The sequence below is a fragment of the Sturnira hondurensis genome, unplaced genomic scaffold (genome assembly GCF_014824575.4).
Source record: "Sturnira hondurensis isolate 20B ecotype Veracruz unplaced genomic scaffold, ASM1482457v3 Scaffold0004068, whole genome shotgun sequence".
Lineage (NCBI taxonomy): Eukaryota > Metazoa > Chordata > Mammalia > Chiroptera > Phyllostomidae > Sturnira > Sturnira hondurensis.
The window spans coordinates 5,532,068-5,545,742 of NW_028076699.1; the positions used below are offsets into that span (position 1 = coordinate 5,532,068).

General features: G+C 53.1%; 1 protein-coding gene across 2 annotated transcripts in view; it reads left to right on the forward strand.

The window, feature by feature from the left end:
* Positions 1 to 13,675, forward strand: part of SLC1A7 (solute carrier family 1 member 7) — a 47,554-nt gene that overhangs the window by 7,548 nt on the left and 26,331 nt on the right. For both annotated transcript variants that reach the window (XM_037043248.1, XM_037043249.1), the window contains exon 2: positions 49 to 128. In XM_037043248.1, coding sequence (XP_036899143.1) covers positions 49 to 128 — 80 coding nt within the window. The remainder of the gene's footprint in view (positions 1 to 48; positions 129 to 13,675) is intronic.

A 13,675-nucleotide genomic window follows, 5' to 3' on the forward strand; every position in this document is an offset into this window, starting at 1 on the left:
CGAAACCTGCACTGCCTGCTATAACCTCGGCTCTTGGTATGTTTTCAGGAAATCAGTTACTTCCAGTTTCCTGGAGAGCTCTTGATGAGGATGCTGAAGATGCTAATCCTACCCCTGGTGGTCTCCAGGTGAGTGGCAGGGTGTTGGCTGGGAAGCCCGGGGCAGGGAGGGGAGAGGATTCTGTACAGGTTCTGTCCGGGCCCTGCTCTTGAGGTGGGTGGCCAGACTGGCCCCGTGGGCCTGGGAGCAGTGTGATCGTGGGGCCTGTGTGGGCCAAAGGCTGCAGCGCAAGTTGCTGAGGTCTGAGTCATTCGTGGCACCAACTATTTCAGTCACAGGGCGAGGCCTGACTTCAAGGTAGCTCCAGGCCAGGGGTTTGGGGACTGCTTCCCGAAGGAGGGGCTTGTCATGGTGAAGGCAGCAAGGTGTGGGGGAAAGGTGACTTGGGAGACACTCGTGAGATGACAGTCTGGCTCAGCAGTGTACGGCGCTGGCTGTGTACCCTCGGACAGGTATCAAACTTCTCTGAGCCTCAGTTTCCCCATCTGTAAATTGAAATATCACTCCTACTCCCAAGGCTTATTGTGAGGACTACATGAGGCTATGTATCTGTGTGCACTGAGTGTTCAGGGGGCCTGGATCTCAGGGGGTGAGGGAGGGAGGGGGGGAGATGAAGCTGGAGGGGCTTCTTGCTCCATCATGAAAGACCTTGAATGTCAGGCTAGAGAATTCAGACTTCACCCACTAGATCAAGGGCCACAGGAAAGCACTGGAGATCACATGGTCCCCCTCATGGATGTACTGCATGGCCTTGAGCAAGACCCTGCCCTTTTCTTTTCCAAATGTGTAGTGAGCTGTCTGCTCCAGATACTATCTAAGAGCCCTTTGCTCTGAGGCCAGGGGTTTGGAATCCTCATTTCCCAGGACTTCTCGGCAGAGAGGGAAGCAGACAAGCCAGTGAGTCCTGAGGGGTGTAGTGGGCTCTGTCACCTGTGGTCATCAGTCTCCGTTATTGAGGAATTAGACAGCTCCTCCCCTCTCCCTGTGGAGTAATGGACATGGGCCTCCCCAGGCCCAGAGGCCAATCAGTGGTACTTTTTCTGTTCCTCCCAGGGAGGCCTTGTCCAACCCAGTTCAGCATTTAGGTCTCTCAAGGGTCATTCTTCAAGGCTCTGCTGAAATGCCGCCTCCCTCCAAAAGCTTTCCCTGACTTCTCAGCTCTCTCTGCTTGTCGCCTCTCTACGCACCTTCTGAGTCATTCGCTGAGTCAGTGAATCTGTCAAAGTTACCAGTGGCCACTGTGTTGCTAAATCCAAGGCCACTCTCAGTTCTTGCTCTGCCTGACCTCTCCACAGCGACCGGCACATGTGACAGCCCCTGGTCACTGTCTGCCTCCCGAAACGCTCTCTGCTGCAGCCTTACACTTCCCTGGCTCTTCACTTGCTCTCTGCCCCTCCATCTGTTTCTCTCCTTCTACTCAGCCTCCAAATGTTGCAATTTCTTAGGCTTTTTCTAATCTGTCCTCATGGCTTTAATATCCCACCGGTAAGCCCAACACTCCCCAGTATAGATCTTCCTCCCTGAACTCCCCACACAACACTTAATACTCATTGTTATTTTATATACATTCAGTTGCTGACTGGTTTCTTTATCTTCCCCTGGACCACAAACTCTGTCAAGTCAAAGACAACATTCTGTCGAGGTTCCACTTTGGACCTAGGCAAACGCCTGGCACACAGTAGGTACTCATTAATACTTGTCAGGTGGGTGCATGAATGAATTCAACAATCGTGCATTGAGCTTTCTGGGTACTTGGCGCTGTACTGGGCGCTGCAGATACAGAGCTGAGTGAGGCTCTGTCCCTGAGGAGCTCATGGGCCGTGTGGGAGGCCAATGAGAAAGTGCACGGTTACATGAGAGCTAAAGAAGTTAACACAGGAAACTCAGGGCTGTCGTCCCCCATCTTTCCAGTTTTATTGCAAATAAAGCACAAGACTCTTGTTGGGAACTCCGTCACCCTTTGCTGTTGACCATCCTGACCGCCTCTTACTCCTCATGAGGAATGCGGAGGCGGACAGAATTAAGCTCCCACCCTGGCCCTGCTGTTTTCTAGCTGCATGACCTGGGGCAAGCTATTTACCTTAAAAGACTTCCTGCAATCAGAGGATCAGATGTCTGGGTTCTGGACCTGCTTGCCCCATGATTATCACACGACCTTGGCTGAGGCTCTCCTGGCTCCAGGCCGCGATGGGTCCAGTTTACCTAGTGACTAAGGGCCCGCTCAGCTGGCCAAGTCCGGGTGCTCGGAGGCCTGATGTCTCTCTGCCTGACCAAAGCACTTTCTCTTGGCTGGAAATGGAATGTGGTATTAACTTGAGAAAAAGCCAGAGTGTGTTCATACATTTAGTTTGTTTATTACACAGTCTGGGCTGGTGCAGAGCAACCGTGTCATTGAAAAGGGGCAGTGCTTCGAAATTTTCCTACTAAGNAGGCTCTCCTGGCTCCGGGCCGCGATGGGTCCAGTTTACCTAGTGACTAAGGGCCCGCTCAGCTGGCCAAGTCCGGGTGCTCGGAGGCCTGATGTCTCTCCGCCCGACCAAAGCACTTTCTCTTGGCTGGAAATGGAATGTGGTATTAACTTGAGAAAAAGCCAGAGTGTGTTCATACATTTAGTTTGTTTATTACACAGTCTGGGCTGGTGCAGAGCAACCGTGTCATTGAAAAGGGGCAGTGCTTCGAAATTTTCCTACTAAGGGAGAGCTAAACCTTCTTGTGGGAAAAAATGACAGATTTCTGAGTGCCAGTCCCCTGTGTCCTTAAAGCCTGCTTTCTTTACCCTCACCTGGCCCATAGTCCATCTGTCCACCCCTCATCCGTCCATGCATTGCCCACAGTGCCCAGGACTCCTGCTCCAGCTGGCCCAGGTGGGGCATCCTGGTCCCAAGGAGCCACCACTCTGGTGTGGGGACTGTCACTGAGGGCTGAGCAAAGCTGCTTTGAAAACTCAGACGTCAGGCCTCATGCTGGACTTAGGGAACAGGACTCCGGAGGGGCCCACGCAGGTGTTTCTTTTAAAAGTTCCACAAGTGTTCTAACGGTGAAGAAAAGCCCCAAAGCCCTGGTGTCTCGGGATCAGGCCTTCTGGAGAGCTCTTCTGGAGCTAAAGAGCCTGGCATGAGGGCTGCTGCTCATCGGTCCCCGCTCTGTCCTGGCCGGAGCCCGGGAGGCACGGGCTCGCTGCGTGCGGTTGCTCCAAGGCAGAGAGGAGGATGCACATTTGCTTCTAGTCCCAATAACCTGTGAGTCTGGGCCCCAAATCCTGGCACTTGCCTCTAAGTGCTCTAAGCTCTTTTCCAGGAGAACCTGCCACCCCTTCCCTATGCCAAGTTCCTGGAAGCAGGCTGGTCACTGATGAGTCCCTCAGCGTGCCACAAACTTTTCTACCTCCGCGCTTTTGCCCATGCTGTTCCCCCGCTTCCACGAATGCCTTCTCCTCCTCTGAATGAAGTCCCACTCTGTGTTCACGACCTAGCTCAAGCTTCCGTCGACAAAACCTCCCAGCTCTTCGTTTATTAACAAACACCGATGCTGACCTGTCCCCACTGTCGATGCTGCCGCCGCCCTGGATGTGCTCACTTTCTTAGTTAAATGACTGCAGTCACAGCTGGCATACCTCACCATGGGGCGCTGACCCCTCTTTTGGTGCAGTAGTGACATGGAAATTAACCCATATTCCCACCTGGACTAGCCACTCTGGTGCTAAACATGTGCCCCTGCTGAGGGGTAGGACCAGTCGCCACAATTCCTCCACGTGCATCGCTCACTGTGTTTTCACGTGAGATGCTGCGAGGTCAGGTGCGCCTTCCCCTCACCGTCCACACTGACCTCCACCCAGCGGGCCGGGTGACAGATTTATGCAGGAGAAGGAAATCTAACAGACAGGCAAAGGGAGACGGTAAAGAAGTGTGGGCAGTAATGGCGGAGGTTGATGAAGGGCTGAAAGGACCCTGTGCCTGCCTTGGAGGGTCTCACTATTTGGCAGAGAGACAGTCACAGAGACACTTTGTTCCAGAGAAAGGAGGCCCAGAGGGAAGGAGGTGGGGCCAGCTGGCCTGAGATGGAGTCCAATTTAGTCACTCTTCCCACAGTCTGGCACCTTCCAGCACTTTTCTCTACAATCTACTGCAAGCCAGCAGCTCGCCCGAGCCCCTCCTCAGCCAGGCCCGCCACAGCCCAGCTGGGAGCAAGCCACCCCTGGCCAGCTGTGGCTTTGTAAGTCTCAGCGAGGGCAGTGAGAGACAGCACAGGTGGGGGTGCTGAGAATCTGCAACAGGCTCCAGGGGAAGAATGGGAACTTTGGGGTCACTCACTAGAGATGTGAACTTAACCAAGTCTCTTAGCATCCGAGCCACAGTGACCTCATCTGTAAAATGGGAAGAACACCTCCCTTCCTCACTGGGTTTTTCTGAGAGGAAAATAAGATAATGTACTGAAAACACCCAGCATGGTGCCTGATACACTGTGGAAGTCACATGGTTTTCTAACTTATTAATGCTTCACCAGGCTTCTCCCAAGCCCAGATGAGATGCTTCACGAAATCCCCTCCCTCTGTTTCTGCTCTCAGAAGGCAGTCCCTTTGGGTGACCTGCTCCTGCCCTGCGCTTTCACTTAGCACCCCAGCTTGTAACCTCCTCTGGAAAGGCTGCCTTGACTCTGGCACACTTGGGTGCATCCTCCACACTGACACAAACCTGCGTGAGTCCTGCACGTCTGTGTTCGCAGCAGCCTTCGCAGGGCACAGACTAGGTCCTGTGCGTCTCACATAGCATGCCGTCACCTGGGCCCAGAGCCCTTCCCCGTGCCCTGACTGGAGCGGCCCCCTCGTTTACCACGAACTCCCAGTGCTCACTGTCTCTGGCTTTTCTCAGCCCTCACCACCGTACAGCGAGCCAAGAGACATGGCCTTCGCCAGTTTCCCACCCTCCTGCAGACCCCTTGCTTCAAGGGGCTCATAAGTTTTACAGCTTCGCTGACAGGGATCGAGAACACAGAAAAGCGTCGCACTGAAGAGTGTAAGCCCTTCAGCCACCTCTTGGTTCTCTTTCTCTCTCTGTACACTAGGTATCTATGCTGGCTGACAAATTACCACAAACTCAGTGACCTAACCCAATGTCCCCGTATTATCTACCAGTTTCTACAGCAGGACTTGGTGGGATTCTCTTCTTTGGTGGGGAGTGGGTAGGGGTGGCATCTGTCTCACAAGGCTGCAATCAGTTGTCAGCTGGACTGTGTTCTCATCTGAAGGCTTGGCCAGGGAAGAAGTCATTTCCTTGTGTGTGACTGTTTGTCTGAGGACCCAGCTTCTTAATGGCTATTGGCTAGAGGCCACCTCAGGTCCTCAAGGCAGTCTGCTACCTCCTGTCCTCTCCCCAGACCGTCCCCAACGTAGCTCTTTGCTTCATCAAGGCCAGGGGTAGGACCCCTCCCTCTCCAGTCTTCTAGGACAGAGTCTCCCAGAACATAAGCACAGGGCAACACCCCAACACCACCTTTGCTACCATTGTGTTCACCATTCTTAGTGGTGCGCTCGCCAGGCCCAGGGTGTGGCCCTTAGCCAACTGGCTTGGAAGCTCCTTGTCTGAACCACCAAGTTGTTCAGGCCTGTCCTCTGATGCTGACAAAAGGAGACCAAATCAACCAAATGCCAATGCATTCATTCAGAGATAAATCTATGGCCAAGAGGACAGGTGCACACAGCCTCGGGCCAGAGCATCTCTGCCTGCACGATCACCACTCGAGGAGCCCGCTGGGTAAGTCTGTTTACTGACAGGAAAACGTGCTCACATGTGCAACCTGTGTGACTCCAGGTTTGCCATTTTCAGTTGATTTCTGGGGTCCCACCTGGTAAAGCCTCACTGTATGTGTATTGAACTTAAGTGACATCAATTACGTATGCTGTGAAAAGAAAAAAATCATTTAAATGAGGAGGGAGCTCTTCCACACAGAATGATGCTCCCAAGCCAGCGAGTCACGGAGGCAGGCCTGCTCAGCGCTAAGCCAGCCGGTTCCTGCTCAGAGTGTATTTCCCTGCAGCCACTGTGATTCGAGGCCATGAAAGAGGGTTGCTTGGGGTTTTGTTTTTGCCATCATGGCCTCTGAGTGTATGCTGACTGTTTCAACTGGTGTTCATCTAATGAAACATCAATCCACCCCAAAACTGGGAGAAAAATGACTCGAATGACTACTTAGGAACTATATCCCCTGAACTTAATGGGAAACTTAAGAGATCTTCAGGGGCAAATTTGATTATGCTTGTTTTTTGCCTGACGTGCTGACCTGGGGATGGAATATGCTGGATACGCTCCCGCTCCTCTGTACAAGCAGGAGTCCCGGTGCCCTCCTCTTGGGCCTGCGCCCCACAGGCCAAGGCCAGATTTCTTCATCCAGTGAAAGCTTCATGTCAGGTAGATACAGAGACAGGAATATCCTGCTGCCAGCCCTGTTGCTCTGGTGCCTTCCACGTGGTGTTGCTGTGGAACACGGGTCCTGCATGGCCTGGTTCAAGCCTGCCCACTGCCCCCTGCAGGTGCATATTCCTGCTCCAAGCACGGAGCTGCCCCGCTGGGGCTGCTAGATCCCACCAAGGTGCTCCATTGCCATTCCTCAAAGCAGTTTAGTCGTGTCCTGAGCTTAGTTCCCTGGGGTGCAGCCCTAAGTCCCTTTTTCTCCTGGTAGGGGCCTTAGTGCCTACAACTTTAGTCGTGAGCCCCCTAAGTATACCTGGACCCTAACTTCAACTCAGAGGGTGCAAGGGTTGGGATCTCAGTCTCTTTCCCAGAAGGCCCTGAGCCTCTTGTGCAAATTGGGGCACCTTTCCATAACTCTGCAGATCTTAAGTTCTCGGGAAGGGGCACTAAACCACGAAAGTCTCTCCCTTTCCTTGGACAGTGCATGCCTTCTTACCTGACATTTGCCATCTGAAAAGTTCTTCCAAAAACAAAATCAGCCGCAAGAAGCCTCGCTGTCTCTACTCATGAATACAGAAGCCTCAGACAAAATTTAGGACATTCTGCCTCTCGTTGCATCGGAGCTAACAGTCTAATGGTTAGGACCTGCAATAGCATCATCACATCCTTGAACTTGGCTCCCTCTCTCATGGGTCATGCTTGGATGGGTGCTGAGTGGTTTGCCTCTCTCAGCTGTCTTCTCTGTCCTCTGCTGCTGACTGGTCCCATGCTGATTACCCCTTCTCCCACCAGAGAAGTCAAGCCTTTGAGCCTGGGAGCCTTCCTTTGCCATTTCTCTCAGTAATACCACTTGTCACTATTCTGATCCCTTTTGCTTTTAATTTATAGTTTAATTCAAAGAGTATTGGCAACTTTCTATTCTTTTTTAAATAAATATTATTTAATTTCAGACAGAGGGGAAGGGAGGGAGAAAGAGAGGGAGAGAAACATCAATGCATGGTTGCCTCTCGTGCACCCCCTACTAGGGACCTGGCCTGCAACCCAGGACCTGTGCCCTGAGTGGGAATTGAACCAGTGGCCCTCTGGTTCACAGCCTGTGCTCAATCCACCAAGTTACACCAGCCAGGGTTGTTCCTTTAAGTTCTTGGAACATACTTACTACTACTTCTGCAAACATATGTCTATCTGCTTCTTCTTTCCTTTTCATTTAACAGATGTCATAAGAATTGTCATGCTGCACCCTCATCTTCATAATAATTCTGTTTTACTCTCCCACTTGGGGCTGGGGCAGAGTTTGCAAAGCCCTTTTGCCTTCTTCACCAGACACCAGACCCTACTGGATATGCTGTCAGGGCATCACTGTGTATGTGTGTGTGAGAGAGAGAGACCCACGCAGCCCCACTGAGGCCAGAGTGTGCTTCTGAGCCCAGGAAGTCAGCTGAGACTTGCTTTCACACATCCTCCGACTAGAGGGACACACGGAACCAGGGGCGGATCAAAACAGCATCTGGACCCAGCAAGGGCCTCCAATTCTCCACTCGCTTTTTGCCAAACCCTCCTTTCCCTCATTCTCCACTTTCCTAAACCAGGCGTCACTCAAGGAAAACCGAATCCATGTGTCTGTGATTCACTGAGGCTGAACATGGCAGAGTGTTTTGTAAGCTCCATATCTTAACAAAGAAACCCAAGCTCATGGGTGTGTCTGTGTGTGAATGTGTGGTGCCTTCTTTACATGTGTGTATGGTGTGCATGCATATATACATGTGTGTGTTCCTGTGTATGTATTGTTTTCCTATTTCTTGTAAGAATGTTAAACTGATTTTTCTTAGAATCAGGAAATCATGTTTGGCCAAAGAAACCCAGCCCTCCCTTCTCCCCCTTCCTGAGGAACTCCAGTTTGGCAGAAAACTCCCAAACACCCACGTCCTAACTCATTGGAGAGGATCCTGGGCCAAGCAGCCGTCAAAGCCTGGTCCGGGAGCCAGCGTGCAGGGGGCAGCTGCCCGGGGCTGCCCAGCACCAGCAGCGAGTGGGAGGGAGGCCAGGCGTGGGCAGCCTGGGCTCCCTGGACTCTGCCCCTCAGGCCACGGGCAAGTGTTCTTCGAAGAACTCTGCTGACCTCTCTGATGGGAGCCCTGGGATCTGTCTTGGCCTTCTTGCCCAATCAGCTGACCACCTTACTCATCCTGCTGGGGGCTATGGGTGGGGTCAGGTCATTAGCCTGGTGACTCCAAAAAACTCCCAGGGTTTATCACCGGTCATGGGCTCCCCTGCTCCTTCCCCTTTCCTGATAGAGAACTTCTACTCATCCTTCAGGGGTCCATTTAGCAGTCACTTCCTTGGGGAAGCCAGCCTGAATCCCCAGGCTGGGCAACACCCCAGCCCTGGCCTCTCTCAGTCCCAGCCATGACCCAGGACTTTGCGTTGTCCAGCTGCAGGTCTCTTGACCCACTGGACAGAGCTCCCTGAGGACCTCAAACCCATCCTCACTCAGTTCCGGAGCGCCATCTCCCACGGCCCTGAGCAAATGTTCATCATGGGGTGGGCTGGGGACACAGCTGAGTCTGGGGAGGCGGGTGAGGTTTCGAAAAACCTCCTGTACTCTTCCCCGTGGAAAACTGTAAGACCCTGCCCTGGGGCGGGGGCATTTACATGACCTGGGGTAAGCCTTACTTGATTTGGCCCAGCCAGAGCCTTGGGGGTGTAGACATCAGGAACCCAGCTAGTACAGGAGGAGACAGGGGACCTGCGTTCCCAGAGGCTCTGAGTGGGGTCTTTCCTTCCCAGATGAGCTGGGCTCCTAATCACATGTTGGCACTCACAAAGACAGCCAAGAAGCCAGCCACTCCAAGAAGTTGTTCCTAATGGTACAGGGAACAGTGTGCAAGGACAATCTGGCTCCCTCCCACCTGGCACTCTTCGCCTCCGGGGGAAAGAAAGGGCTTTGGCTCCCGTGGAGGTGGGAACTGGATTTGGCCTTATCACCCGCGGAGCAGAGCGCAGCCTCCCGGGTGGAAAGCATTGAGAGTGGTCGATGGGCAGGCCGTTCTGAGCTCTCTGGGGGGCGGCTGTGGCTCCTCCAGCTCTTCCTTTTGATTCAGCTCAAGCTGATTTTTTGTAAGCCCCAGGCAAGCACTGTCCCTCCCCATCTCCAGCACTCTGAGCCGTACTCCCTCCCTATCTTCCCCGCCCTGGAATCCATAGCAAAACCGAAGAGGTAGGGCCTATGTGGCTCCAGAGGGCAGGGCTGGGCCCAGTGGGGGCAATTCTCTTCCCAGGAGGCAGGTCCCATTCTGGCCCCAGGAAGGACTTTTTCATAAGCAGAACTCGCCACAGCAGAGGCAGTGAGTTCTCTATTTTCTGAGACGTGCAAAGAGAGGCAGCAGAGGAATTTCCGCCTTTGACATGGGGGAGCTGGGACCCAACAACCCAGACTTTAGCCTGGGGAGACTGGGCATCCTCAGAAGGAGCTGGCCTGAGGGCAGAAGTGTGGCAGAGCCATCTGGGAAGCGTAATTCTGCATTAATGTGGCACTTGCTGTCAGCTGCGGGGCCTGTCATCTGCTCGGGGGAAGAAGTAAGCTGCAAAGCTTCTGAGGGGGCTCCCGCAGACCCCAGCCGCCTCCCTCTGGTTGCCTGTCGGGTGGACTCTGCAGCTGCCTCTCAGAGGCCAGCTTGGGAGGGCCTCCCTGACTGGGTCACCCGAGGCCAGAGCCTGAGGACTTGGCCATGGGCTCAGAGCTCCCTCCTGTCTCCAACGTCCCAGAGCCGGGATGTTGTAAGTATGGATATTGTCATGCTAGTAGCCAGTGTTCAAATCTACTTACTCACCGTGTGACTTTTTAGCAAGTTGCTTGCACGCTTCAGTGACTTCTCAAGGTGGCCCCTTTCAGGGAGGGACGGCTGTTTGTTGGGAAGTGATTGGCTTTCCTCATCCATCCCAGTGTCCCCAGGTCTACTCTGCCTGGGGGTCCCCAGCCCTGTCCCTCCAGCACCTCCCCCAGGCCTGTGTCGTTGTCACCTGCCACCTACCCCAGCTGCCCTCTGGGACACATGCCTCCCTCCCCTGTCCCTTTCCCCGTGGGTCTCAACGTCAGGTCAGGTCCATATCCTCCTTGACAAGCTCCCCAGCTTCTGGCCCCACCGGCTGAGGGCCCACCAGTTCCCTGGCTGCCCCAGGCCCCAGCTGACCCACTGAAGTGGAATCAAACAAACTCCCAGAGGCCCCTTCCTTCGTGCTGCTGCTGAAGCTCAGCGTGCCCCTCCCCCCACCCCGCTCTCTCCCACCCCAGGGTTTGTGCCGTCCGAGCTATTGAAGCCAAGTACGGCCCAACATGTGTCCACGCACAGTTTCATCATGTCAGAATTGGCCCATGGCCGCAGCCTGCTGGGGTTCGCTTAGTCCCAATCCCTCATCCAACACGTTAGCTGTTCCTCCTGGCTTCCTGTCCTCAACAAATCCAATCCACATGCTGTCAGAGGCCTTGGCCAAGCCATTGATAAAAATGAGCGGGAAGGAGAGGGCTGAAGGCAGAGCCTGGAAGTACACGCCAGAGACCCTGGAGACCCCAGAGACCTCTTCACTCAGGATGGGGCTGGGCCTATGATGGTCATTCCCAAAAGCTCCAGTCTGTTCCCCAAAGTTCTGGCGCCCACTGCCTCCGTGTCATGCAGACGCACAGCACCAGGGGCATTCCCTAAACCTGGCAAGGACACCAAAGCTAGTCTAGGTGACTTGTTTCCAGGGATCTGAGCTCACAAATGTCGTTTTAACGATCTAGTCTAGACTTCTTCCCTGGCTTAACATCACACACATCAACAGACCCGCACTCAGGCTGGGCCAGGCCCTGGGCTCTGTGGAGCCAGATTCAGCCCTTTGCTGGAGGAGCTCACAGTCTGTGGGGCAGGTGGCCACGGGACCGTGAATGCTAATGATTAGAATGTATTGAATACTTATTACATACCAGGCACTATTCTAAACCTAGATTAACCTTCAAAGAAACCATCCTGGTCCCCATTTATCCTCCAGTGGAAACTGAGGCACACAGAGGCTAAGGAACATGCCCAAGGGCTCCCAGGCAGTGAGGGACACAGGCAGGACCTCACAGGAGATGCCTAGTGCAGCCTGGTGGGCTCTGTAAGGAGCTGGTGCCCGAGTAGAGATGTGAGAATTGAGTAGCAGCAACAGGAGAGGAGCAGAATGGAAAGCAGAGAGGGCAGGGCCAGGGGACTGGGTCTGTCACAGCTTCGCTCACACTCGATCCTGCCAGCTGTGGTGTACCAGAGCTGGGCCTCGGGGATTCAGGGGCGAGCTACGGGCACAGTGCCCCATAACAAACCGGGAAGCACAGGGTGCTCTGAGGAGGAGGGTGAGATGCTGTCAGGGAAGGCCTCCTGGAGGAAGTGAGGTCTAGACTGATTTTGGAAAGGACAAGTAGAAACTTGAGAAGGTGTGTGGGGAGTGGGAGAGAGAGAGGTCCAGGCTGAAGGAACGGCCAGTACAAAGGTGGTTCAAGGAGTAGTGGGGAAACGGGTGTGGGACAGAGAGGAGGGGAGGGACCCGAGGCCATGAAGGAGGAGGGCAGTTCCTGAGGACTTCAAACGGGAGGCACACCCAGCAGGCTGAGCAGCCTGTCTGCCCTCTGAAACGAGGTATGCAAGTAGTGGGCACCTCCAGGTGGTAGGTGGGGTCATGGTACTCACTTCAGGGGTTGCTGCGAGAACCAGGTGTGAGCAAGTAAGCAGGCTCTCCTCCCTCCAGGAGGAGCCCGCCAGCTGCGGCTCCCTTCCCCCACCTCTGCCAGTGGAGCAATTACTGGATTGAAACAGGCTGTGCCCTGGAACCCAGCCGACTCTCCAATCACCACAATCTCTTGAACCACAATCTCTTGAACCCCAATCTCTGGACTCTGGGTAGTAGCCAGATGGCTTGGGAGGGAGCCCAGACCTCTGGGCTTCCCAGGGCTCTTCCCCAGGTCCCTGGAGGATTCGGGGGCTCCCAGGAGCACCTAGCCATGCTGAGAGTTAAAGAGGCAAGGTTATCTATTCTTTCTTCACCATAAAACACAGAGCCAGAAAGGACATTTGAAATCATCCTCATGGAACCAACCACTCAGTCTAGAAGCCTTGATCTAGCATCCCAACAAGGTGGCCTTTCAGGCTCCACTTGGATACCTCCAAAGATGGGGAGCTCACCACCATAAATCGGAGGACTGTTGCATGGGACAGGTTGTAAACTCTGGGAGTCGAACTAGAGGCATTACATGAACTAAGTCATGTTAAAATCATGGTCAGCCAAAAGCAGACCTTTCTCTTCCACAGGAGTTAAACCAAATCTGTACCACAGACAGGCAGTGTGCGAGGGGGAAGCCCCACGGGGATTCTGAACCAGAAACCCCTGTTTCAGTCTTGACGCCACAACTCACCAGATGGGTGGCTTGTCTAATCATCTCAACCTGCTGAACTTTATTTTTCTTATCTGTAACTCTTACTTCACAGTCCAATAGCATAGTCACTAGTCATAAATGACTATGAACCCTTGAAATGGGTGGCTGGTACTGAGGAACGAACTTTTTAAAAATTAATTTAAATTAAAATTGTAAAGCTTGAATTAGTTTTACAAACATTTTAATAAGCATTTTTATATTGATTTCACATTGAATTGATAATATTTTGAATAGACTGGCTTAACATATTCTTAAAATTAACTTCACCAAAAAAAGAATTTCACCTGTTTCTTTTTTAACTTGACTCCTGGAAAATTTTAAATTACAAATGTGGCTCACATCACTGTATAGGGCAATGCTGGCCTAGAACATTAAGGGTCAAATTAGGTGGCTGTGCAGGTGTGTGGGGACAGCTCGGCTCCAGACAAATTACGGTTTCTGTGCTGCCAGGTGCTCAGGAGCTTGTGTTTTCCATCATACAAGCAAGACCTGCTCATTCCAGAAATAAGAGAGAATGTGGGAAAACATTAAAAACAAAACAAGGGGCTTCTGGCCAAGATGGAGGCATAGGTGGAAACACTGTGCCTCCTTGCAAAACTAAGTTTAAAAACAACAAAGTTTCAGCAACAAAAACACAGCCAAAACACAGAAAATTGAACTGTACGGAAGCCCAACAATAACGAACCATTCAGCCAGACTGGTAAGACGGGCGGAGTCAGCGGCGGAGTCGGGTTGGGCAGGAAAGATCTTTCGGTCCGACCGA